At 44.6% G+C, this 25,682-nt stretch overlaps 1 protein-coding gene across 2 annotated transcripts; it reads left to right on the top strand.

Moving 5' to 3' along the window:
- Positions 1-1,993: 1,993 nt before the first annotated feature.
- On the top strand, positions 1,994-25,682 carry rab2a (RAB2A, member RAS oncogene family). 2 transcript variants are annotated; one of them, XM_068748393.1, is made up of 8 exons: positions 1,994-2,131; positions 7,885-7,956; positions 8,370-8,437; positions 14,964-15,046; positions 16,149-16,241; positions 16,654-16,765; positions 18,798-18,866; positions 23,777-25,682. In XM_068748393.1, exons 1-8 carry the CDS (start codon positions 2,086-2,088, stop codon positions 23,870-23,872), a joined length of 639 nt encoding a protein of 212 aa, XP_068604494.1. In that variant the 5' UTR covers positions 1,994-2,085; the 3' UTR covers positions 23,873-25,682. The 2 variants fall into 2 exon arrangements, with proteins under 2 accessions (XP_068604494.1, XP_068604495.1); XM_068748394.1 differs by lacking the exon at positions 23,777-25,682 and adding an exon at positions 18,976-19,009.

Below are 25,682 nucleotides of genomic sequence, written 5' to 3' on the forward strand. Positions count from 1 at the left end.
AAACCCGTCAGTGGGAGAACATTTCACTTCACAATAAGAAGGACCCTGAACACTCACAAACACAACTATAAACGTATTGTCATTCAGGTACGCACACGTGTACACAGAACAAAATGATGTTGCATTTAGGCTCAGCACAGTTTTTATATGTCAAATATCATCGATAAAATAGACTTAAAAATATCATACACGATCGAGCTGCTTCTTCCTGAAGTCCACAATGACCTCCTCTGTTTTGTCCGCATTAATTTTGAGGATGTGCTCCTTTACCAGCCTCTCAATGCTCTCCATCACGATGGGCGTCGTGCGTGATGTGACTTTGGGTGAAACACGAGGCTTGGTCCAGTGAGCTGTTAAAAATGTCTGTTCCAAACACAAGCCAGACGATCTGCACATTCCCTTAGAACCCTCCCAGGTATGTTAGCGGGGCTGGGGGGCTTTCCGTGTGTTGGCCCTCAGATTTAGAAATAGAATATACACTTCTTAATGCACGTGTACAAAAGACCAAGTATATATATAACTGGTACTCTGCTTCTCTCTGCTGGATAAAATGAGCTCCTACAGCTGCAGGGAAATGTTAATGTTCCTTCAAAGGTTCTGATGGTTCCTTTTGTGTGTTTGAACTAACACTTGACATATATTGTGTGGAATTATTATTCACAACACAGAGACCATCCTGCTATGTTAAAGTATTTTTTTCTTAATTCAATGATTTGTGATACCACAGATAAAATGAAAACATGCTTGAATATTCAGATATCCTGTAAGACTTTCTAATAAGAGGTCAGTGTGGCATTTTAAGAATTTCTGTGTGGTAATTGCATTTTTTCAGAAACAAATAAGAGACAGATAAGATATATGAATTACAATATGTGTAGAGGAAATAGACACATTAATATCATAATTAAAATTATGTTACATTTTGGCATCTCTGATAAGAGGGAGAATATAATTTCTGATCACTTTAGTACATTTCTAGAATCTGGGTTTGAGACATTAGCTGTAGCCATGCATGATATTGCTCAAGGAAATGTTGTCTTCTTTGCTGAGGCATCTTAGATTCAGGATCTACACATGAAATGGCTTGAATGAGTCCAGTTTGCCCACTGCTGTAACCATGACAACCAGACAGAGGGGATAAATGTCCATGGAAATGTTAGCAGGAGAAACCTATCTTGCTTTCAATCAGGATTCCTCCTCTGCTGTAGCATAGAAGATTCTTGAAAGCATCAAACGGCTCATGTCTCGCACCAAGACCATTATTTTATTGGTGTGGTATTGACAAAATATCGGCCCTCCTGAACACCACCGACATTCACACAGGCGATGTGGGTGAAGCGTCTTGCCCAAGGACACAACGACAGTGTACACGCGTGCCGGAGCCCAGAATCGAACCGCAAACCTCTCAATCATAGGACGACCCGCTCAACCACCTGCGCCACCGTCGTAAATCCGCTTATAATGGAGGCTTTAAAGAAATCTTCTAAAATATACATTCAATTCACTCACCAAGAATCAGAGTCATAAAGGGGTCCGATAGGAACTATCATGAAACGTGTCTTCTGGTTCTGATCCAGAATAAGGTCAGGAACAAATATCAGCTCGGATTCACGTTTACTTTTCATGTTGGAGTATAAAGATACCAAGAACAATCTAGAACCTCCTGGTTCTGATCCAGATCACCGTGTGGACGGTGGAGATCCAGTTAGGAGGGGAACGAGCTGCTTGGAGGAGGTCTGCTCTCTCTGAGGGCGTTCCTAGTTATTATTATTATTATTGTTATTATTGTTATTATTATATACATTTGTATATCCATGATAAGTAGCAAACTAACACACTACTGTATTCTTTTTATTTATTTCACTCTTAAGAATTCCGAGGAGACCCCGAATGCGTCACACTGTCGCGTGGCGAGGGCGGGGCCTCTGACGTAGACCTGTCGCGTGGCGAGGGCGGGGCCTCTGACGTAGACCTGTGGCGCTGGCTGTTTATTGTTCCTTCCTCAGCACCGTCACAGACAAACAGGCGAGCGGCTCCAGGTTGCCTTAACGCAGGTCTAGTCAGGTTATTGCGCAGACCCGGGTCATGGCGTACGCGTACCTCTTCAAATACATCATCATCGGAGATACGGGTAAGCGCGACTGCCTATTAGCGGCTAGCCAGCTAGCTAGCTAGCTAGCGCCCAGCAGCTCGACGGGCCTGTATTTCCGCAGTGCTGGATAGTCCGATGACGCGGTAAAAGCCGAGCTGTCGGGTGGGATGGCGGCTCTGTGTTTCTCCTGTTAACAGACACGGCTAATAGTTTAAACACGCCGACCGTGCAGAGGAACCCGACGCAGCCTCCCTCTGTACTACTTTGTCGGCGCAGGGAGATCGATGCTGGGGCCTTTTGTGCGGTTGCGTCGAGGGCGGGGGTGCTAGCCCGGCTAACTTCAAGGTAGCATTAACGTAGTCACGTGAGTATTGGGCAAACACCTGTCCTGCCGCGAAAGCAGATCGTCCTCATGTTCGATCCCGGCCATTGGAGGGTTGCGGTCAAACGACGCGCACCCTATTGTTGTTGGAATGCTATCTGCGACTCGCCGTTGCCGTTAGCCTAGCTGCTCGCTGAAGGCCACAGCGTCCAGCTTCAGCCTTAGATGTTCAGTGAAATGGCGTAGAGCACATCTTTATTTTTGGCCTGATGTAAACGTCGCACGAAATGAACTCGTTAGCATTCCCAGATCGTGTTTGTGAGTTTGGTTTGTAGGGACTAGTGTGTTCTGGTGGCTGCTGGCAGCCCTTGTTGGTGAGGGGCCTGCTGGTGGAGCTTGCAGTCCGGCAGCAGGTGCATTTGCTGGGCTGTTTACGGTGATGCAGCACCGGTTTCGGGACGCTGGGATGGACAGTGGTAAGCTAGATGCATGCCAGAAAGCCTGGAGGGCCCCTCGGACCTGCTTCTTTCGGGGGGCAGCTCGTTGCTATCGCCGCTGCTTGTGGCCGCGGCAGCAGAAGTCACCAACCAGAGACTTCTGGAGTCATCGTGTTGATTGTATTGGTTACCACTAAGTAAGTTGTGTCATACGTAACATGTCACTGTTAGCATTTAGCTTATTGTACGTAAGCACATGTGGCTTCAGCGCTGTAATGTATCCACAGTAGGGTTGGGCGATGGACCTCAGCATCTGTGTCACGATGTTTTTGGGATATATCACGATATAATTAAATTGTGCGGAGTCTTGTATAAAAAGCTACAAACCTGAACTTGTATAATTAAATGCACTTGTCTCAAATTGTAAAGCACATTTATTGATAACAAACTGTGCAATACAGCAAGTGCATTAAGTGCAAAGTCTTCAGAATTCAAGTACACAGTTTACAGTATACTGCTAAATATTGTTTGAACTCACGCCGTAAACGTCAACGTGAGTTTCAGACTTTATTTAGTATCTTTGACTGGCTAAGTGTCGACGACGTGGTCGCTGACTCTGCCTCGCTGACTCTGCCTCGCTGACTCTGTCTCACTGACTCTGTCTCGCTGACTCTGTCTCGCTCCGACTCTGCCTCGCTCCGACTCTGCCTCGCTGACTCTGCCTCGCTCCGACTCCGACTCTGCCTCGCTCCGACTCTGCCTCGCTCCGACTCTGCCTCGCTGACTCTGCCTCGCTCCGACTCCGACTCTGCCTCGCTGACTCTGCCTCGCTCCGACTCTGCCTCGCCTCGTACTGAACCGTGTTGCGCTTGAGATGGTAGAACGTCGTTGTCGTGTTCCCACCTTTTGTCGTCACCGTTGCTTTGCAAACCTTGCATATTATGGTCTGTTGCTCCACATCTTTATCGAAACCAAACCACTTCCATATTACAGAGGTACCTCCCTGGTTAGCAACAATTTCTTCGTCTATCGTCTCCGCTCCTCCCTTGCTCTGCCTTTCTCCGCCACCTTGCTGTAGTACACGGGAGGCGCCAATGCATAAATACGGCGCGCAGTTGCAGAACAAGCACGGCATCAACTTCAATGATAATTTATACCGATATAAGTAATTATCTTACCATTGGAAGTATTTATCCCGGTATATGAATATTATTGCCCAACCCTAATCCACAGTGTAGCTAATATCTGCTAATATCTGCTCTCCCATCAGTGGCGTCGGTCGGGGGCAATAACAGTGAACATGTAAACTCGCACCGGCATCACTAGCCAGAGAAGCTTCTGGAGTGCTTCATGAAGTCAAAGCTGCCTCCGGTCTATTATTGTGTAAATATTTGACTATTTGCTACTGCAGGCATTCTTTGCTTGCTATCGTACCACAAACGGTGCCGTTTCCTCTAGAAAGTAAAGACAATTGAAATGGAACAAAGATATAGGAAGTACAGGAATAAATTAACAGACATAAGACCAGTAAGCAGCTGTATTATAAAAGAAAATTATATGAAAATAAAGACAACATAAAAGTAACGTGGGAAACATTAAATAGTTTAATCAAACAAGGCTACTCAAGACCGACATATCCGGATTTCTTTGCTGATGAAAATGGTGAAAAGTGTCAGAATATAAGCAGCATTGTTAATAAGTTCAACAATTTCTTTGTAAACATCGGCCCTGAATTAGCTGCTCAAATCCCGGACCAAGGAAAACATAAATGTGATTTGAAAATTAAACATAATCCATCGTCTCTTTTCCTCTCAGCTGTAACTGAGCAGGAAGTGATCAACATTGTACACAAGTGTAGGAGTAAGCTGTCCCCTGACTGTCATGATATCAGCATGACGTTGGTCAAAAACATCATTCTGAATATTGTGAAGCCTTTCACTCACATCTGTAATTTATCATTCCAGTCCGGTTGTTTTCCGAAAGGAATGAAGACTGCAAAAGTCATCCCTCTATTCAAAAATGATAACAAACATTGTTTTAATAATTATAGACCGATTTCCTTGTTGCCTCAATTCTCAAATTCTGGAGAAACTCTTCAACCCTCGACTTGAGAAACATCACATTATAAATGAAGGTCAATATGGATTTCGAACAAATAGATCGACTTCTATGGCGATAGTTGAGGCAATTGAAGAAATCACTACAGCAATGGAGCTGAAAAGTATGCAACTGGTATCTTTATAGATCTAAAAAAAGCTTTTGATACTATTAATCACCCATTGTTACTCAATAAGCTGGATAAATATGGGATAAGAGGGGTGGCTGGGGACTGGTTAAAGTTATTTGACAGGAAGGGTGCAGTATGTGCAAATGGGGCAGTGCTTGTCTCAAACACTTGACATTGCTCGTGGTGTCCCCCAGGGGTCCGTTTTGGGTCCAAAGTTGTTCAGTATATTTTTAATCTATCTCAAACATTAAAACTCATCCTGTTTGCGGATGACACAAACATATTCTATAGTAGTGACAGTTATAAGGAGCTTGTAAATACGGTGAACAAGGAACTAAATGCTATAAAGAAGTGGATGGACACAAATAAATTATCTTTGAATATTAATAAAGCTAAGGTCATGATGTTTAGTCGTCTAAAAATGGATTCAGAACTGCAAATCACTATTGAAGGTATCCCAATTGAAGGGGTAAATGAGATCAAATTTTTGGGTGTTATTATTGATAACGAATTGTCATGGAAACCTCACGTCAGACATAAAAACTAAGATCTCCAAAAGTTTATCAATAATGAACAAGGTCAAGCCATACCTATAGACGAGAGTGCTCTCCGTACCTTATATTGCATTCTGGTACTTCCATACTTTACCTACTGCATTGAAGTGTGGGGGAATACTTATCAGAACACAGCAAATCCATTATGCATATTACAGAAACGAGCAGTACGGATCATTCACAAGGTCGGATTTCGGGATCATAATCGTAACTTATTTATTCAGTCAAAGTTGCTTAAATTTATGGATCTTGTGAGATACACCTCTAGTAGTTCTGTTCAAGGCATTTAACAAATCATTACCCATTAACCTGCAACGTTTTTTTACTGCTCGAGCAGCTGCTCATGATTTGGAGTTTTTAAACTTACTCAAGCTCGAACCACACTCAAAAGTGTTTGTTTGTCTGTACGTGGGGTTAAACTTCGGAACAGTCTGGATACACACCACAAGCAATGTCAAGGTATTCATCAATTTAAGTTAGTATATAGACACCTGGTTTACTCGCAATATTCAAACAGAGGGTCTTGAAGGTACTTATTGTTTCCATTACCATTGTTGGTATTGTTTATTATTAATGTTGGCATGACTGTTTAAACTGTCATCTGTTACCTGTGGTAACACCATAATGAATAAATAAATATATATATGTATATATATAATTTTGTAATTTCGCTAGTTTCATCCGATATTTTGTTGTATTTTTCGAAATCATACAGTGCATATAGTTGTTATGATTTGGAGCTTGAAATAGAGGAACTTATTATGTTTATATGTTATGAGAAATGGGGGTGGGATTAAATAAGTTTTCTTCTTCCCACTCCCTTTCAGGCTGAATTGGCAATATTACTTATTACTTATTGTTTAAATGTGGCTAGTGCGATGTGGCATGGCTTGTTTTGTTTTGTGTGCTTTTTGTCATTGCCTGAAATAAATAAACACCTAACCTAACCAGGAAGCTGGGTAACTCATTTCACTAATTGGAGAAATGGAGCAAATGGAGGCTTCATTGTTTGTTGGCTCCCGTGTGTTGCTGTGAAACGTAGGTGGTATATATATATATATATATATATATAAGTAGAGACTATTTACTGCATGCGCTGTGATGATGTTGGTGGTGACCTGGTTGCTAGCTATCATGAAGCTGCCCTCCATCTCGACTGGTTTTTTCTATCAATTCAATTCAGTTTTATTTCTACAGCACCGGATCATAACAGGAAGTCATCTAAAGACGCTTTACAGGGTTAGCAGGGAGAGACAGAACCCAACTTGACCCACAAGAGCAAGAACTTTGGAGACGGAGGCAATGAAAAACCTCCCTTTAACAGGCAGAAACCTTGGACAGAACCTAATGCTCACAGGGGACAACGTTCTGTCTGCACCGGCTGGGGAGAGAGGGAGAGGGAGAGGGAGGGGGAGAGAGAGAGGGGGAGAGAGAGAGGGGGAGAGAGAGAGGGGGAGAGATGCTATATGAAGCTGCTAATGCTAAGCTTTGTTAAAAAGGAAAGTCTTTAGTCTATCAACAACATAATATAATTCCTGATCTTCTATTCCTCTGTATGGCCGTGGTAACCCTTGGCAACCGTTAAGGATGAAGATCACGCTCACTCTCTGACCAACTCTTGAGCAGCTCGCACCGAGGAGGGTTCCTCCCCCCCCCCCCCCCCCCTGCACTGAACTGACTTCACTACTCTGAATCCTCATCCTGGCGTAATGCGAGAATGCAAACTAAACATCATATAATACATTTTAATTTCATCGTTTCAGTATTTAACCTGATTAAGTAACCATTGAAAGTTGCAGACAGGCTGGCAACAAAATGCCTCTTTTCATTATCCAGTTTATTTAAACTCACTTATTATTTAGTCATTTTGGTTATAAATAACATTAAATCAATACGAATTCTTGCAGCTCTTTCTCCAAACAATTTATTGTTTATTACAGACGTGTGTGTGTGTGTGTGTGTGTGTGTGTGTGTGTGTGTGGGGAACAGTTTGATGACTCCATTATTCTCCTGAAGTGTTTTTAAGTTGTAGTATAAGACTTTCGTTGTTGTTGTACACGTGTAACTTCCTGTCAGGTCCTTGCAAAGGACTCTGTGTGGCGAGAAAAATACATTCTATAACTTATTATTTGAGACATGTCATTCTCAGCGCGTGGCACGTCTATATTAATCTGTGCATGTATGTGTGACTCTGAAGTCACTGTCCTGTCCTCCTGCTCTCCATCTTTAATCTGTGTGTGTTTTACTTTCAGGTGTGGGGAAGTCATGTCTATTACTACAGTTCACAGACAAGAGGTTTCAGCCAGTTCACGACCTCACTATCGGTAAGAGTGCCTGTCATCTTTTAGTGCATCATCGTGTGTTTGGGGACGTACGGTGTCCTTTTCATTTTTACTGCGTCTCTTCCCTTCATCTCATCTTTCTTCTCTTCTCTTCCTGAAAATCCACTTGCAGATAATCAAATGTTAGAAAGACATCTCCTGATCAATCTTAGTCTTGCTCTCCAGGATTAGCATGGGAACGTGCCAGTAGTGCATTTTACCTCCTATTTGCATTGTTTTTGTGGACAGTTCCTGATGAATGTGGCTCCAGTCTCAACTTATGCTAATGCTAAAAAATATTTCAGAATCAAATAAGACGTGTGCGGATAAGTGAACATGAGTATCACGAATAAGTTGACGGAATGCTAATCGAGGCAGAACCGGACATTAACCGGTTCATACCCTTTTGTTTGTAGGCGTGGAGTTTGGAGCGAGGATGATCACTATAGATGGCAAACAGATAAAGCTGCAGATCTGGGATACGGTAACGTATAGTATTATTATGGTTTGTTTCTAAGGAGGCTTTCCTACCATTGTAACATTAAAGGTCAGCCTGGGATCCTTAGATAAAACAGAAAATCAATCCTAAAATCTCACCATGAGGGGCGAATTTTAATGGACATATTAGACTTGAAAGTAATGAATCAGTGCAGTCAAACAGTAGCATGTATTACAGTACAAATACAGTCAAGCAGTAGCATGTATTACAGTACAAGTACAGTCAAACAGTAGCATGTATTACAGTACGAGTACAGTCAAACAGTAGCATGTATTACAGTACAAGTACATTCAAACAGTAGCATGTATTACAGTACAAGTACAGTCACACAGTAGCATGTATTACAGTACAAATACAGTCAAACAGTAGCATGTATTACAGTACGAGTGCAGTCAAGCAGTAGCATGTATTACAGTACAAGTACAGTCACACAGTAGCATGTATTACAGTACAAATACAGTCAAACAGTAGCATGTATTACAGTACAAATACAGTCAAACAGTAGCATGTATTACAGTACAAGTACAGTCAAACAGTAGCATGTATTACAGTACAAATACAGTCAAACAGTAGCATGTATTACAGTACAAATACAGTCAAACAGTAGCATGTATTACAGTACGAGTGCAGTCAAGCAGTAGCATGTATTACAGTACAAGTACAGTCAAGCAGTAGCATGTATTACAGTACAAGTACAGTCACACAGTAGCATGTATTACAGTACAAATACAGTCAAACAGTAGCATGTATTACAGTACGAGTGCAGTCAAGCAGTAGCATGTATTACAGTACAAGTACAGTCACACAGTAGCATGTATTACAGTACAAATACAGTCAAACAGTAGCATGTATTACAGTACAAATACAGTCAAACAGTAGCATGTATTACAGTACAAGTACAGTCAAGCAGTAGCATGTATTACAGTACAAGTACAGTCAAGCAGTAGCATGTATTACAGTACAAGTACAGTCAAGCAGTAGCATGTATTACAGTACAAGTACAGTCAAACAGTAGCATGTATTACAGTACAAGTACAGTCAAACAGTAGCATGTATTACAGTACAAGTACAGTCAAACAGTAGCATGTATTACAGTACAAGTACAGTCAAGCAGTAGCATGTATTACAGTACAAGTACAGTCAAGCAGTAGCATGTATTACAGTACAAGTACAGTCAAGCAGTAGCATGTATTACAGTACAAGTACAGTCAAGCAGTAGCATGTATTACAGTACAAGTACAGTCACACAGTAGCATGTATTACAGTACAAATACAGTCAAACAGTAGCATGTATTACAGTACGAGTGCAGTCAAGCAGTAGCATGTATTACAGTACAAGTACAGTCACACAGTAGCATGTATTACAGTACAAATACAGTCAAACAGTAGCATGTATTACAGTACAAATACAGTCAAACAGTAGCATGTATTACAGTACAAGTACAGTCAAGCAGTAGCATGTATTACAGTACAAGTACAGTCAAGCAGTAGCATGTATTACAGTACAAGTACAGTCAAGCAGTAGCATGTATTACAGTACAAGTACAGTCAAACAGTAGCATGTATTACAGTACAAGTACAGTCAAACAGTAGCATGTATTACAGTACAAGTACAGTCAAACAGTAGCATGTATTACAGTACAAGTACAGTCAAGCAGTAGCATGTATTACAGTACAAGTACAGTCAAACAGTAGCATGTATTACAGTACAAGTACAGTCACACAGTAGCATGTATTACAGTACAAATACAGTCAAACAGTAGCATGTATTACAGTACAAGTACAGTCACACAGTAGCATGTATTACAGTACAAATACAGTCAAACAGTAGCATGTATTACAGTACAAGTACAGTCAAACAGTAGCATGTATTACAGTACAAGTACAGTCAAGCAGTAGCATGTATTACAGTACAAGTACAGTCAAACAGTAGCATGTATTACAGTACAAGTACAGTCACACAGTAGCATGTATTACAGTACAAATACAGTCAAACAGTAGCATGTATTACAGTACAAGTACAGTCACACAGTAGCATGTATTACAGTACAAATACAGTCAAACAGTAGCATGTATTACAGTACAAGTACAGTCACACAGTAGCATGTATTACAGTACAAATACAGTCAAACAGTAGCATGTATTACAGTACAAGTACAGTCACACAGTAGCATGTATTACAGTACAAATACAGTCAAACAGTAGCATGTATTACAGTACAAATACAGTCAAACAGTAGCATGTATTACAGTACAAGTACAGTCAAGCAGTAGCATGTATTACAGTACAAGTACAGTCAAGCAGTAGCATGTATTACAGTACAAGTACAGTCAAACAGTAGCATGTATTACAGTACAAGTACAGTCAAGCAGTAGCATGTATTACAGTACAAGTACAGTCAAGCAGTAGCATGTATTACAGTACAAGTACAGTCAAGCAGTAGCATGTATTACAGTACAAGTACAGTCAAACAGTAGCATGTATTACAGTACAAGTACAGTCAAACAGTAGCATGTATTACAGTACAAGTACAGTCAAACAGTAGCATGTATTACAGTACAAGTACAGTCAAGCAGTAGCATGTATTACAGTACAAGTACAGTCAAGCAGTAGCATGTATTACAGTACAAGTACAGTCAAACAGTAGCATGTATTACAGTACAAGTACAGTCAAGCAGTAGCATGTATTACAGTACAAGTACAGTCAAACAGTAGCATGTATTACAGTACAAGTACAGTCACACAGTAGCATGTATTACTGTACAAGTACAGTCACACAGTAGCATGTATTACAGTACAAATAAAGTCAAACATCCTGTCTAAGAGGAGCATTTCTAAAAAGCCCTTGCGGTCTTGTTTCCGTTGAAAGTCCTTCGTACATAAATCGACATTTAACAGTACAAATAAAAATAAAACCAACATTAAATTACTCAATTGATGCAAAATAACAACAGAAAAATAAAAATAAATTACCCCACAGATGCAAAATGGCAATGAATGACAATAAATGACAATAAATTATTATAATAATAATAAATTACAAAGACGCTTAATATGTACAACGTAGGTGGACAAAAAAAGGGGGGGGGGGGGGGGGTTGATCCGGAGAGAGTCGTGATGACTATCTCCGTTTCTGCCCCCCTAAAAGGTGTATTTTTAGGGCCGTTTTGAAGGAGGCCAAAGAGGTGCATGTTTTGAGGGCAGGACGGGTGGCTTCCCTTCTTTCCTTCTATTTCTGTGAAGCACCCATGAAACACTGTTTTCATCATGTGTGTAGAATGGAGTGTCCGTCCCGTTGTCTTTAATGTGACGTTAAACTGCTGCAGTTTAATGCGGGCTTTAAATCCCTCTCACAGACATGGCTCGGCCAAGTTCAGATGCTTTTTAGCTTTTATTTTATGTCTGCGTGATGAACAGAAAAGAGAGATCCATGGATCGAGTTATCAGAACAACGTAGCCGGGATGTACAGGAACGAGGCAAATGTGTCATCATCTTTGTAAACCCCTGTTTTCAGCGACTCCCAGCTTTCTTTTCTTGGAGGTTGTCGGCTCCTCTTCTTCCTCCTCAGTTGGACTTTTCTCCTTTTGTAAAGAAGTTCTCCAAAGATGTTTGTTTTTTTTAACTCATTTTCTCTAGTTTACAGGTTTATTGTTTATAGTAACGTGAACAAGAAGATTTACAGGTGATTTGTTATGTTGGTTGTTTTTCAGAATAAAACACCTGACACACTCTAATAATCAATACAACAGATATGATATCAATAATTTGTTCTTTCTGTGAGGCCTGGTAGAAAAATCCCTCACAGGCCAGTACCGGGCCACGGCCCAGTGGTTGGGGACCCCTCCATTAAGAGTACTTTATTGAATACTGCGTGTAATTCAAACAGCTGGAAAACAAAAACAAAAGAGAAGTGCAAATGTCAAGGACTCCGTGGTGAGTTGCCCGATCGCACTAAACATTTGGGCACGCTGAATGTGAGTGTTTCCTGGAGGCTGGTGGGAACAAGCCGAAGATGGCTTCACGAAGGGCATCCAAACTCTGGAACTGATGTCCATTTTTATAAAGTTCTTTTGCCGTTCATCCTCAAACGCTCTCAATAGGATTTAGATCAGGGCAACATGCAGGATGGGTTAGGGTTCATTCTCCCAGAAGTCAGTGGTGAGGTGGGCGTGGAGCCCCTTCCACTATGACCTGTAGAGAACATATCCAGTGGGCTCCTGTCGCATCAGTAATGTTGGCCTGTGGGATCCTCTGGCTCAGCACAGGTTCCATTTGTTTGGGTCCACAACACGACGAGGCTCTGACTGTCTGCCATCTTCAGCAATGCTGCAGTGCAAAAGGCCTCGTTTGTGCAGCTGAACACTTGTGCCATGTTCAAAGAACGGGCGCCATTAGGGTGTCATGACGGTGTGAACGCTTATTAGGAAATGATATGGAGCCGGATTATTGCACAGCTTTCAACTTTTTAATGCTGTGGTCCTGAACTTTTTTTTGTCTCTTGCTCCTGTTTCTTTTTGTATTTTAAAACTCAAATACCTACCTGATTACAATTTACCAGCACAAAATGTAAATACTTGTAATAGTCCTGCCATTCTGAATATATTGTTCAGGAACGTATATTAATGTCCAACCTGGACTAAGAGTGTCATGAAGTTAATATTCTTCATTTCTGTTGATCCTTGCTCTGAAACCGGCCTCTTTAGCTTAGCTTTAAGGTGATCAAAAAAGTCAATCAGAGAACAAGATTTTTGGGCAGAATGTCTGCTTTTGTCAACAGAAGTGCTCTCCGGACGCTTGTTGGAGCCCTCGTTCAGCCCCTCTTTGACTATGCTAGCACCTCCTGGTATTCCAACATCAAAGTGTCCCTGAAAACCAGGCTCCAAACCTCCCAAAACAAACTGATTCGGCTACTCCTCAATCTGGGGCCCATGACCCACCTTCTTCCTGGACATTTTGCTAGCCTAAAATGGCTCAGGGTAGAAGACAGGGTTAATCAACTCAAAATGGGATTGGCATTTAAAATAGTCAATGCAGCTCTGCCCTCAGTCCCCTCAATCCCTGCATACCTGAATAAACACCTCCACAGATTTAGTGACACCCACAGCCACAACACTAGAGGGAGCTCAAACAACAACCTGGTTACCCCCTCCTATAGGACCAACATGGGTAAATCATCTTTTTACAATACTGCCCCCCAAGGGTGGAACTGTTTGACTCCTGCCCTCAAAACATGCACCTCTTTGGCCTCCTTCAAAACGGCCCTAAAAATACACCTTTCAGGGGGACAGAAACGGAGATAGTCATCACGACTCTCTCCGGATCAAACCCCCCCCCCCCCCTTTTTGTCCACCTACGTTGTACATATTAAGTGTCTTTGTAATTTATTGTCATTTTACATCTGTGGTGTAAAATTATTTTTATATTTTTATTTTTCTAATGTTATTTTGCATAAATTGAGTAATTAATGTTGGTTTTATTTTTATTTGTATTGTTAAATGTCGATTTATGTACTAAGGACTTTCAACGGAAACAAGACCGCAAGGGCTTTTTAGAAATACTCCTCTTAGACAGGATGTTTGACTGTACTTGTACTGTAATACATGCTACTGTTTGACTGTACTTGTACTGTAATACATGCTACTGTGTGACTGTACTTGTACGCTAACATTCTATCGAATAAATATATTCATTATCATCATCAAGCCATCTAACATGTAGTTTAACCAGCAGGGGGAGCTAGTGCCCTATGGTAAAACACTGGGGCGAGCGTCAGGAAGCCCAGAACAGTCCTTCTTAAACCTCCGACTCCTGCAGGCGTTCTGTCCAACAACAGTTACTTTAGTCAGGGTTCACTGATTCTTCTGGACTAGAATAATCCCGCATCAGAACCGGTTGGACGTCTGCCATGGCCGCTCAGCCCGAATGAGGGCCGTCAGACACAGCGCTAACAGCGTTACTGGCTGGTTGGCTGCTCCCTGACTGACTGGTGTAAGAAGCTAACCATCTCTGCTAGCCGACCAGCTAGCCGTCTCGTTCTGACTCACTGACCGGCTGCTTCATTGAACAACAAACTGGTTGCTTTGTCCTCTGACTGTCTGGTTATTCAGCAGAGGTCGGGGCAGAGCAGGACGGCAGCTGTGAGGATAAAGTGTCCATTTTGTGTCCGAGTCCGTCCAGAACGAAGCACAGACAACGTCGTTACTGTACATGGGACGGAGGGCAGGCGGGGTCACGGTGCTCGATGGTGAAAGGAGTAATAGAAATAGAGGCGGTCCATGGGGGGGGGGGGGGGGGGTGAAACGATGAGTGATGCATGCACACAGAATGGGAGACAGAGAGGGAGCTGAGCTACAGGCTCAGCTCTCTGAAAACCAGGAACCAGAATCCGGACCGTGTCTGGGACTCGACCATCGACCGGTGGTGCCCACCGATAGCAGGACGGTTCCGGTAAACCGGGAGAGGAGCGAGCCGGAGTCTGCAGCTCTCTCACCCGCTTTTCTGTTTGTGTAGGCTGGTCAGGAATCCTTCCGGTCCATCACCAGGTCTTACTACAGAGGAGCAGCAGGAGCACTGCTAGTCTATGACATCACAAGGTAACACCCAATCAGACGGTCTGAACACACATGGGACAGAGCCGCATCCAGACTCCATTTCAGAGCTACTCCGAGTACAACCGGTCCCGTAGCGATGTCAACATGCTAATATTGGTACATATCAGGATTAGCATGCTTTGGCTCTCAGTTTAGCATATTAATAGTTAATTCTTGTCAATGACTGTTTCATCATTTAAGGGTTATATTTAACGTCACCTTTGTAACTCGTCTGATGCATTGATGATTCCTTTTGTTGCCATAGTAACATAACATGTCTGGGAGGCGTGAGATTTGACAACCATCAGACCCACGCCAGCACACATCTCCATCCAATCAGTGCAAAGGAAAATCTATTGATGACTTCCTCATCTCTGGAGCATGATTATTAATGGTTGACCTGACCCTTGAGCAGTACTGCGTCTAGAGTTGATGGCTTCCTAGGGGAGGGAGGCGGCGGCTCAGATTCTCATGGCTGTATCTGCAGTGACTTTGTGATCATGGTGGCCTGGGTTCATGCTATCGGTAGCTGCTATCGGTAGCTGCTAGCATGCAGCGCTGAGTCAGCGCTTCATGCTATCGGTAGCTGCTAGCATGGAGCGCTGAGTCAGCGCTGCATGCTATCGGTAGCTGCTAGCATGGAGCGCTGAGTCAGCGCTTCATGCTATTGGTAGCTGCTAGCATGCAGCGCTGACTCAGCGCTCCATGCTATCGGTAGCTGCTATCGGTAGCTGCTAGCATGCAGCGCTGAGTCAGCGCTTCTGCTTCCAACTCATCGCCTGGAGCCATTTTTATGGCACCACTCAAGTCACACTTTGGCTGTATTAGTGACTCTCTGTTTGAATCCTCACCTGGGCTGAATATACATTAAAAAAATATAGCTCTTATTTCACAAATATTTTTTGGTTGATCTCAAAATTTCGTAGAAATGGTCATTTTTGCATTTCATTTTCACTTCACAAAAAATCTCCTCTAAATTCCTGATGAATTGACCTTTCTTTTATCCAAACCCAGAGATGTGGAGGCCATCGAGGAGAAGTGAAGGCTGACATGCTTTAGTGCTCTTCACCATTCGATCAGTGTCACTTTGATTTTGCCTCAACAGAAGGGACACCTTCAACCATTTGACGACCTGGCTGGAGGACGCTCGCCAACATTCCAACTCCAATATGGTCATCATGCTGATTGGCAACAAGAGGTACGTCCTTTCGTACTTGTAATGTTCGGTCGGGCAGCACTATGAACGCGTTTGTTTAAAATGCATGCGATGTTAGGCCTGCTGCGGCCCAAATGTCACGCAGGGACAGGTTTATTAATAAATGTCTCACTCGTTTGAATCATTTAGACAGAAAGAGGGGAACTTCTGCTTCAGTTTCACAACATTGTGTTGTGTAAAATGTCAAAAGATGAGTTGTGCTGGTTTACTGACCTCAGCCGGTCGTGGGCAGCGCCGACGTGCCATTGAGCAGCCACGGTTGAACCCAGTGTTCAGGAAGGGAAACGGAAACACTTCCTGCCAGTAAAGAGTTGATGCGCTGTGCAAACTTACTGAAACTAGTTCCAGCAAAGCATGAAAGCGTCTCGTTTTCACATCTCCTGTTTGTGTTTAGTGACCTGGAGTCAAGGAGAGAGGTGAAGAAAGAGGAAGGTGAAGCGTTTGCTCGAGAACACGGCCTCATATTCATGGAGACCTCGGCCAAGACCGCCTCCAACGTGGAGGAGGTAAGGATATCCAAGCACGGCCGTGCGTGCACGTTCACGTGCGCGTTCACCCCTGTTCAGGCTGCCTTTGAAACGCATGAAATAATGGTTCATCGTGGCTACAGCAGGAGCTTCACCTCCTCCGGGGATGGAGTAATACAGTGTGAAGCGTCTGGGGGTGTCCAGAGCATCAGCATGTTAGCACAACGTGCTAACTCCTCGGGTTGCTAAGAACCCCCACGGCCCTAAACGAGATCCGTATCCGGTGGTACCTGCAGCCATCCTTTCTCCGTTAACACAACGTGCACTCTATCTGCCTTTCACTTCCCGGGACGCTGCCATTTTGTTGCGCCTCACTCCTCTTCATCGGCGTGATGAAGGTGTGATCTTTCTCTGAGCCAGAATCTGTAGTTGAAGCGTCGTGGAGCCGCCTGCTTCACGTTAGCATCAGGATGCACTGTTAGCATCTTCAGCTCACAGCCCCGCCCCTCGCAGAGACACACCCCCGGTGTTGTCGAGTCTAATGAACGCATGGACCTGTCCTCAGGGACGCCTTTCTCACTTATCCAATCATATAAATAATCGTGTGTGTGTGTGTGTGCATAGATTTCACAGACACACACACCACTGTCGAGTTGAGCTGTCGGGTTAAGATGAAGGGGGAGGGGTGTGTGTGTGTGGTATGATTAATTTGTCTCATTAGTGCCCTCTGAATCCTCCTGATACCTCTCCTCCTCTCCTCTCCTCCTCTCCTCTCCTCCTCTCTCCTCTTCCCTTTGCCCCTCCTCCTCCCTTGACATCCATTTGCTTTTTGCCTCCCTCCTACCCCCCTTCCCGTTTCTCCCTCCCCTCCCCCGTCTCTTCCTGCACTCTTCCATTCACATCCTCCTTCCTCACCTTCTTCTCTCCAGCAGTATATCAACTAGTTAAAGTTCATACATATTCATAGCCCCCGCCCTGCCTCCCCTCGGCGACATTCAACAGCCAATCACTGGGCTTGGTTTGTCTTCAGGGTCTGTGGGTGGACACCAGCTTGATGGATGGCCTTCTATCTTCCACTGTATTCGTCGTACACTATTTTGAGAAGCGTGTCCAATGTGATCGAGGAAGGAGGACAGGACTTTAGAAATGCAAGAATTTGCTCCCAAAGGAACCGAGTCCTCTTGGCGCAGTGGGAACGCCCCCTTAGACTCGGCCAGGACTTTAGTTTGTTGACCGGTCCGGATCCTTGAGACGCTGTCCCTGACGTTCATTCGTTGGTCCTCACTTTGTCAGACGCAGGTTTTCTGTTCATCGTGGTAATCCTCAATGTTTCCCGCCCTGCGTTCTGTTGCTGGCTGGGCTCTCTGCAGCCCCCCCCCCAGAGTGACTGTGGCAGTTCTGCATTTCCTTACAAGAGTGACTTTGTGGATGAATCAATTGTCTCGAGTGTCAATTTCTTCCTCCGTCGGCACGAAATGATCATTTTATGGATCAATATTTACCAAAGTGAACCTGTTACAGCTAGATGCAATGTGTTTATAACGTCATTTCAATATATTGCCGAGTGTAAAAGTACTATTTTAGTGTGTACTGTGTATCTTCTGCTTGGTCGCCTTCTTTGTATTTATACAAACGTAAATCTATTCCAGGAGAAGTTTCTAAAGGTGTTCTGGAGTCTTTCTAGAAGCTGTACAGACAATCGCGATGTTAAAGGTGCATTATATGCAGTATGTGTATATATACACACACACATTCAGTGAGACGCTGGAAAGTCTTCCTGCGGGAGACGTCCATGTTTTGTGTGCTTTCAGCCGCAGCGCTCGACCCGTGGATGACGGGCTGCTGTGATATTTCCAGATGTTCTCGCGTGAATCTTGAGTTGCTTGGAGGCGCGAGAGCGTTTTTCGTTGAGCTGCAGCTGTTCTAGTTCTTCCTCCGTAGCGTAGCGTAGCGTAACGTAGCGTAGCGTAGCGTAGCGTAGCGTAACGTTTGACCTCAGCCATACTTGACAGCGCCGACCCTCATTTACAGGAGTCATGAATTGAAGCTCCTCCTTTCTGCCTCTCTCCAGGCTTTCATCAACACGGCCAAGGAGATCTATGAGAAGATCCAGGAGGGGGTGTTCGACATCAACAACGAGGTGGGGCACTCTCCCTTCTCTCCCCCCCTCCTTTGCAAACAGATCTGTTCTTCTTCTTCACTTTTCTTGGGCTTACTCTTCGTCCTATCTTCTTCTCTTCCTCCTGTAGTTGTCCAGCGCTGTGTGAGGTTTATCCTGTCTCCTTGAAAAATGGGGGGGGGGGGCTCATTTCTGCTTCCTTTGACTTCAGCCAAGCCCCCCCCCCCGCTCTATTTTCCACTCCTCAGCTCTCTCTCTGCCTCGCCCACTTTCGGCACCCTGCCAGCTAATAAATTCCTCACATCCCACAAGGTCTCAGTCATTCAACAAGAAAACAAACAGCCAGTCAGCCAGCCAGTCAGTCAGCCTGCCAGTCAGCCTGCCAGTCAGCCAGCCAGTCAGCCAGCCAGTCAGCCAGCCAGTCAGCCTGCCAGTCAGCCTGCCAGTCAGCCAGCCAGCCAGCCAGCCTGCAAGCCGCCCAGATGGGTCCTTCTCAGCGGAACAGTGATGCAGGGAAATCTAAAGCAGGCCTGTCAGCAAGTTCACACAAGTATTAGTCCTGCTGCTCTTAAATAAAAAACGAGTCCAGAAAAGCACATTCATCACGTGCACGTAACTGTGCACGTGATGAATGTGTTTTCGGTTTCATTTTCAGAGGTTTTTCTGAGACATGAAAGAGGGACTCCTTTAAACTCGGCAGGACTTTAGTTTAAACTCGGCAGGACTTTAGCTTAAACTCGGCAGGACTTTAGCTTAAACTCGGCAGGACTTTAGCTTAAACTCGGCAGGACTTTAGCTTAAACTCGGCAGGGCAGGACTTTAGCTTAAACTCGGCAGGGCAGGACTTTAGCTTAAACTCGGCAGGGCAGGACTTTAGCTTAAACTCGGCAGGGCAGGACTTTAGCTTAAATTCGGCAGGACTTTAGCTTAAACCCGGCAGGACTTTAGCTTAAACCCGGCAGGACTTTAGCTTAAACTCGGCAGGACTTTAGCTTAAACTCGGCAGGACTTTAGCTTAAACTCGGCAGGACTTTAGCTTAAATTCGGCAGGACTTTAGCTTAAACTCGACAGGACTTTAGCTTAAACCCGGCAGGACTTTAGCTTAAACTCGGCAGGACTTTAGCTTAAACTCGGGCAGGACTTTAGCTTAAACTCGGCAGGACTTTAGCTTAAACTCGGGCAGGACTTTAGCTTAAACTCGGGCAGGACTTTAGCTTAAACTCGGCAGGACTTTAGCTTAAACTCGGCAGGGCAGGACTTTAGCTTAAACTCGGCAGGGCAGGACTTTAGCTTAAACTCGGCAGGGCAGGACTTTAGCTTAAATTCGGCAGGACTTTAGCTTAAACTCGGCAGGACTTTAGCTTAAACCCGGCAGGACTTTAGCTTAAACTCGGCAGGACTTTAGCTTAAACTCGGGCAGGACTTTAGCTTAAACTCGGCAGGACTTTAGCTTAAACTCGGGCAGGACTTTAGCTTAAACTTGGGCAGGACTTTAGCTTAAACTTGGGCAGGACTTTAGCTTAAACTCGGGCAGGACTTTAGCTTAAACTCGGGCAGGACTTTAGCTTAAACTCAGCAGGACTTTAGCTTAAACTCGGCAGGGCAGGACTTTAGCTTAAACTCGGCAGGATTTTAGCTTAAACTCGGCAGGACTTTAGCTTAAACTCGGCAGGACTTTAGCTTAAACTCAGGCAGGACTTTAGCTTAAACTCGGCAGGACTTTAGCTTAAACTCGGCAGGACTTTAGCTTAAACTCAGGCAGGACTTTAGCTTAAACTCAGGCAGGACTTTAGCTTAAACTCGGGCAGGACTTTAGCTTAAACTCGGGCAGGACTTTAGCTTAAACTCGGCAGGACTTTAGCTTAAACTCGGCAGGACTTTAGCTTAAACTCGGCAGGACTTTAGCTTAAACTCGGCAGGACTTTAGCTTAAACTCGGCAGGACTTTAGCTTAAACTCGGCAGGGCAGGACTTTAGCTTAAATCCTTCATGCTCAGCTCCGCCCTTCCCCTCTGGATTTAGGAACATGCAAAGGAGATGAACGGAGGTCCGTGTCTCCGGAGGAGTTCGGCCCGACGCGCTGACCCGTCTGTCTGGCAGCCATTGTTGTTTGTAGTGAGAGTCTGAGCGGCGCTTTAGACCGACTGCACCGTTCTGGAGCTGGCCGGCCCCCAAGTCGTCCTGTTATTAGTAGGATGGGGTGAAAGCAGTCCGGTGGGCCAGCCAGACCACATCAGCTGACGGAGGGGGGGGGAGCCCCCGCTAGAATGTTGGCAGCCTCCCAGAGGAAAGGCCTTCGCTCCATAAATGTGATTTAAAGGTTTCCCAGAGGCAGCAGGAACGCGACCGACCAGAGACCTGAAACGTTAGCAGTCGTGATCGGCGGGAATAAATGTACAGTCGTCCCTCGATATAATGCGGTTCATTTTCCGCGACTTCGCTGCTTCGCGGAGTTTTTTAGTGCAATTTCAGATTTTATCTTTGCACTTGAACGCGCCTTGAAGCGGCTCAAGACGAAGGGGCGCGGTCGGAGGAACTGTGAAATACGCGCGAGTTGCTATTAATAACTTCTCATGTGTTCAACCTCGTAGGTTGATCATTAAAATTAAATTCGTTATTTCTAAAAGCTATCATATTTATTTGTTAAGCGTTTGTTTTATAGCGCTCTTATTCTCTGTGTAAAAAGAGGCTTTTATTTTGTAGGAGCATAAACGTCACGTCCCTTTTGGGTTTTGTTTCTTCCTGTTGATACATGTAGCCGCTGCCGTTCCGCTGTGCTAAGCTATCCAATAAAGCAGCATGAGAGGCTAAAGACAGCACGAGTAGAATATTTGTTCTTCTGCACTCCAAGCGGCTCTTTCCTCGACCTGCACGCCTTAACATTATTAACAGGAAAACGTTTACTGTACGTACTATATACCGTATTTTTTGGATTATACGTCGCTCCGGATTGTAGGTCGCACCAGCCAAAAAATGCATAATTAAGAAGAAAAAACCATATATAGGTCGCACTGGAGGATAAGTCGCATTTTTGGGGAAAATTTATTTGATAAAATCCAACACCAAACAACATATAGCACAAAGAACATGCTAACACGTTTACCAAAATATCAGGTTTTATTCCGGATCACGAAATCCAAGGAAATCTTCATCCTCGGTGTCACTTTTGAACAACTCCCCCAACTCGGCAGGTAGACAAGACGCCGCTTCCTCTTCTACGTCGCTTACATCAGACTCGTCGTCAGTTGCAGTTCCAATTATTCCAGCCTTTCTGAATCCCGACAGGATGGTTGCGGTTGTCACTGAAGCCCATGCTTTGTCGATCCATTCAATGACTTCCAGGAAAGTTGCATGGCGCATTCTCCCGGTTGCCGTGAAGCTGTGCTCTCCATCCGTCATCCACTGCTCCCACAGGTTACGCAAAACTGACTTAAAGCTCCTATTCACGGAGATATCAAGTGGCTGGAGTATTTTGGTTAAGCCTCCAGGGATGATGGCAGGTATGGAGTTGAGAACTTTTAGTTTATTTTTTAACTGTGGTGTGATGTGCGCTCTCATGCTATCCATCACAAGCAGAGCTTTGCGTGCTCTAAAGAAGCCATCCGGTCGCTTATTGTAGCACTTTGTAAGCCACAAGTTCATCATTTCTTGATCAATCCACCCTTTCTCGTTCACGGCGACTTCAACTGAGGAGGATTGGATTTTTGGCATGGTTTTTCGTTTGAAAATGACCATCGGTGGCAGTTTTGATCCGTCTCCATAACATGCCAGCACCACTGTGAAGTGTGATCTCTCATGACCAGTTGTAACGATATTCACACTTTTTTGCCCTTTCTCTGCAACACTTCGGCCCATGGGGATGTCAAAAGTGAGGGGGACCTCGTCCATGTTAATAATATGATCCGGTGTCACGTTGTGATCACTTACATGCTTTTCAATGAACGCGCGGAAACTGTCAACCTTGGCTTGGAAGTCCGCTGGCAGTTTTTGGGACAGTGTCGTCCTAGCTCTGATAGAGAGGCGTTTGCGTTGCATGAAGCGGTAACACCAAGAAGGTCCTCCCGCAAAGCCGTTTATATTCACTTCCCTGGCAACCACTTGGGCGCGGAGACGCAACTGCACCGTTGACAAACCTCTCCCAGCAGCACGTTGTTCAAGCACCCATGCGTGAACTCGTTCCTCCAACTGTGGCCACCTAGCTTGTCGCCCGCGATTAGCTTTCTTTGTTTTCTTCATTTCAGTAAGCGTAACCTCCGCTTTTCGCCAGTCCCTTACAAGTTTTTCGCTCACTCCAAACTTTCTTTCTGCTGCTCGATTGCCGTTTTCGGCTCCATATTTCACTATCTGAAGCTTGTAAGCCGCGGAATATGACTTTCTTTTCGGCGCCATTTTCAATCAGCCCTTCTAATTTGTGTTTTTAGATAACAGGTGTGACAGATAACTCTGAACCTCCAGAAACCGCGACAGATTCTGACGGGTCACAGAGTTCCCTGTAACACCTGTTATAGAAATGTGTAGGCTACTGTCTCTGCGCTCACAGATTTTGTAAAAAAAAGCATATATAAGTCGCTCCGATTTATAAGTCGCACCCCCAACCAAACTATGACAAAAACCGCGACTTATAATCCGGAAAATACGGTATTTATATTTCTCAAACTAATGTTTAGTTCTGAAAAGGTTCTGATCTTTGGTTTCATTCTATAATACTGAAACAATCTATTTAGATTAATGCCTGACTGTTAAACGTGTATAAAGTGTGTGGTGAGGGGTTTTACAGCCTTAAAACATTTATGTACATGTATAATAATTGTAAATAAATAAAGATTACTACATTGCGGATTTCACTTATTGCGGGTTGTTTTTGGAACGTAACCCCCGCGGAAAATGAGGGACTACTGTACCTGATTTACCCCCCCCCCTTCTCCCCCCAGGCTAATGGAATCAAGATCGGACCCCAGCATCCCACCACCAACTCCACGCTGTCTGGTAGCCAGGGAGGCCAACACGCTGGAGGAGGCTGCTGCTGAAGCGCCCCGACCCCCCCGACCCCCAGCCCTCCCTTACCGCTCTACAGAACTGTCCTGGCTCACTAGCCGTTTGCTAACCTCTTTCTTTTTCTGGTATGTGTTGCCTCGTGCTTTTCACTGTTGGGGGGCTTCGCCCACTGAATCCAGCCTAACCCCCTACAGTCCGGGGGGGGGGGGGGGCTTCACTCGCTGCAGATTTGTCTTTTCATTTTGTTTTTGTTGTTTCATGTCAGAACTTGAGGAATCCTTTTCCGGTCGTTGAAACCGATCAATCACTTCATTGATGAGCTCAGAGCGTAGAGCTTTCAGTGTCACTGCGAATCTCTGAAAAGCCGTTTCTTTGCTCACGGGGAGTCGGCTTTGTCCAGACGGAGGCGGGACTTTGGGCAGGTGTGCGCGTTCTCTCCACACACACACCTGTGCGTGTTCTTGGTGAGACGGGCGTGTCTCTGCGTGCACGCTGGGTCTCATGCAGCTACTCCGACGCGTCCCTTGTGCTTGAGGAATTCGGGCTCATCTGTATTTTCTGATTCTAGAGTCAAAGTGAAATTTGCTGTTTTGTTTCATCATGCTATTTCCTTCCTTGTATTTAATGAACACTACAAACTGGTTGTGACTTGCGTGTTTTTCATTGTCTGGGGGGGGGGGGGGATAAAATTCCAAACTGTTGTGTGAACATGGATCCTTTCTGGAACAGCTGAGGAGAAGCAGAGACGTTGAGAGATCTGGTCGTTCTGAAGTCAAACAAAAGGGACTCCTTTGTCGTTCACTATTTATCAGACGCGTCTGTATTTATGGCTCTTTAGATGTCTGTAGCTGCCGTGCTTTGGGCCGTAAAGGAGGCCCATTTTAACCGTTGCTTGAAGCCCGCTTCCCTTCGCCGGTGGTGCCCTTTCTGTTAAGCAGGCCGTGGAGAGGCATTGGGAGTCCCTGGTGGAGCGCAGACTCCAACTGAAATGTCAAAGCTGCTCCCGTTTTCAGCAGGCCGGGCGCACGCCGCTCGGAGCTCCATCGCAGGCTGCTGCCAGTCTTGTTTTTTGGCTTTGAGACCACCGATGTAACGAGGACCGTTCGATTTCTAGGATCAGATGTTGCTCCTCCTTCGTTCATCCTGCTCGCTCTGATTGTGTGCTGATGTTAGGTTTGTATACCAAATCATTGTTTACTCCAAAAAAACGGAGGACTCGGCTGGACAAAGGCCCTGCAATCTGTCCTGAAATCAGCTGTCTGCCTTAACTCCTCCCTCTTGAGACATTTGGACATCTGCTAAAATTAAACGGACCTTTTATGTCCAGATTGGACACCGTGTATTACATGCAGAGGTGTGAAGCAGGTCTCATTTGGATTTAGTGTAAGAATTGGGGCTTTTAAAATGAATCCCCCCCCCCCCCCCATGTCCACACAGCCAGCCTGCATATAATATATGCATGCGTACATGTTAAACTTACTCAGCTGTTTTCCTCCAGGCTCTTTGTAAAACTGTAGGGAGGGTGTCATCTTTTATTTTGCTTTCTTTTTTATTTCTAGATATATTCAGAAAGTTATTAATCTTATTGATGATGATCCTTCTTTGTAAAGTGTGTGTGTGTGTGTGTGTGTGTGCGTGCGTGTGTGTGCGCGCGCGCGCCCAGACGGGGGAGGATCAAGCCAAACCTGACGTATCTATCTAATCTCTGTGGCTCTCCCCTCTCGCTTTTCTTGCCTCCCCTCCTCCCCCTCAGCATCATTTGCTGTTTATTCTATATAAATAAAACGTTTAAAAAAAGAAAAAATGAAAATGCTATCATAATAAAACATTCTAAACTCTAAA

The sequence above is a fragment of the Brachionichthys hirsutus genome, chromosome 15 (genome assembly GCF_040956055.1).
Source record: "Brachionichthys hirsutus isolate HB-005 chromosome 15, CSIRO-AGI_Bhir_v1, whole genome shotgun sequence".
In the NCBI taxonomy this organism is placed as follows: domain Eukaryota; kingdom Metazoa; phylum Chordata; class Actinopteri; order Lophiiformes; family Brachionichthyidae; genus Brachionichthys; species Brachionichthys hirsutus.

Coding starts and splice junctions, on each gene's coding strand:
- rab2a (XM_068748393.1), top strand. CDS start 2,086: ATGGCGTACGCGTACCTCTTCAAATACATCATCATCGGAGATACGG. Junction 15,047..16,148: donor CTAGTCTATGACATCACAAG/GTAACACCCAAT, acceptor TTGCCTCAACAG/AAGGGACACCTTCAACCATT. Junction 16,242..16,653: donor ATGCTGATTGGCAACAAGAG/GTACGTCCTTTC, acceptor GTTTGTGTTTAG/TGACCTGGAGTCAAGGAGAG.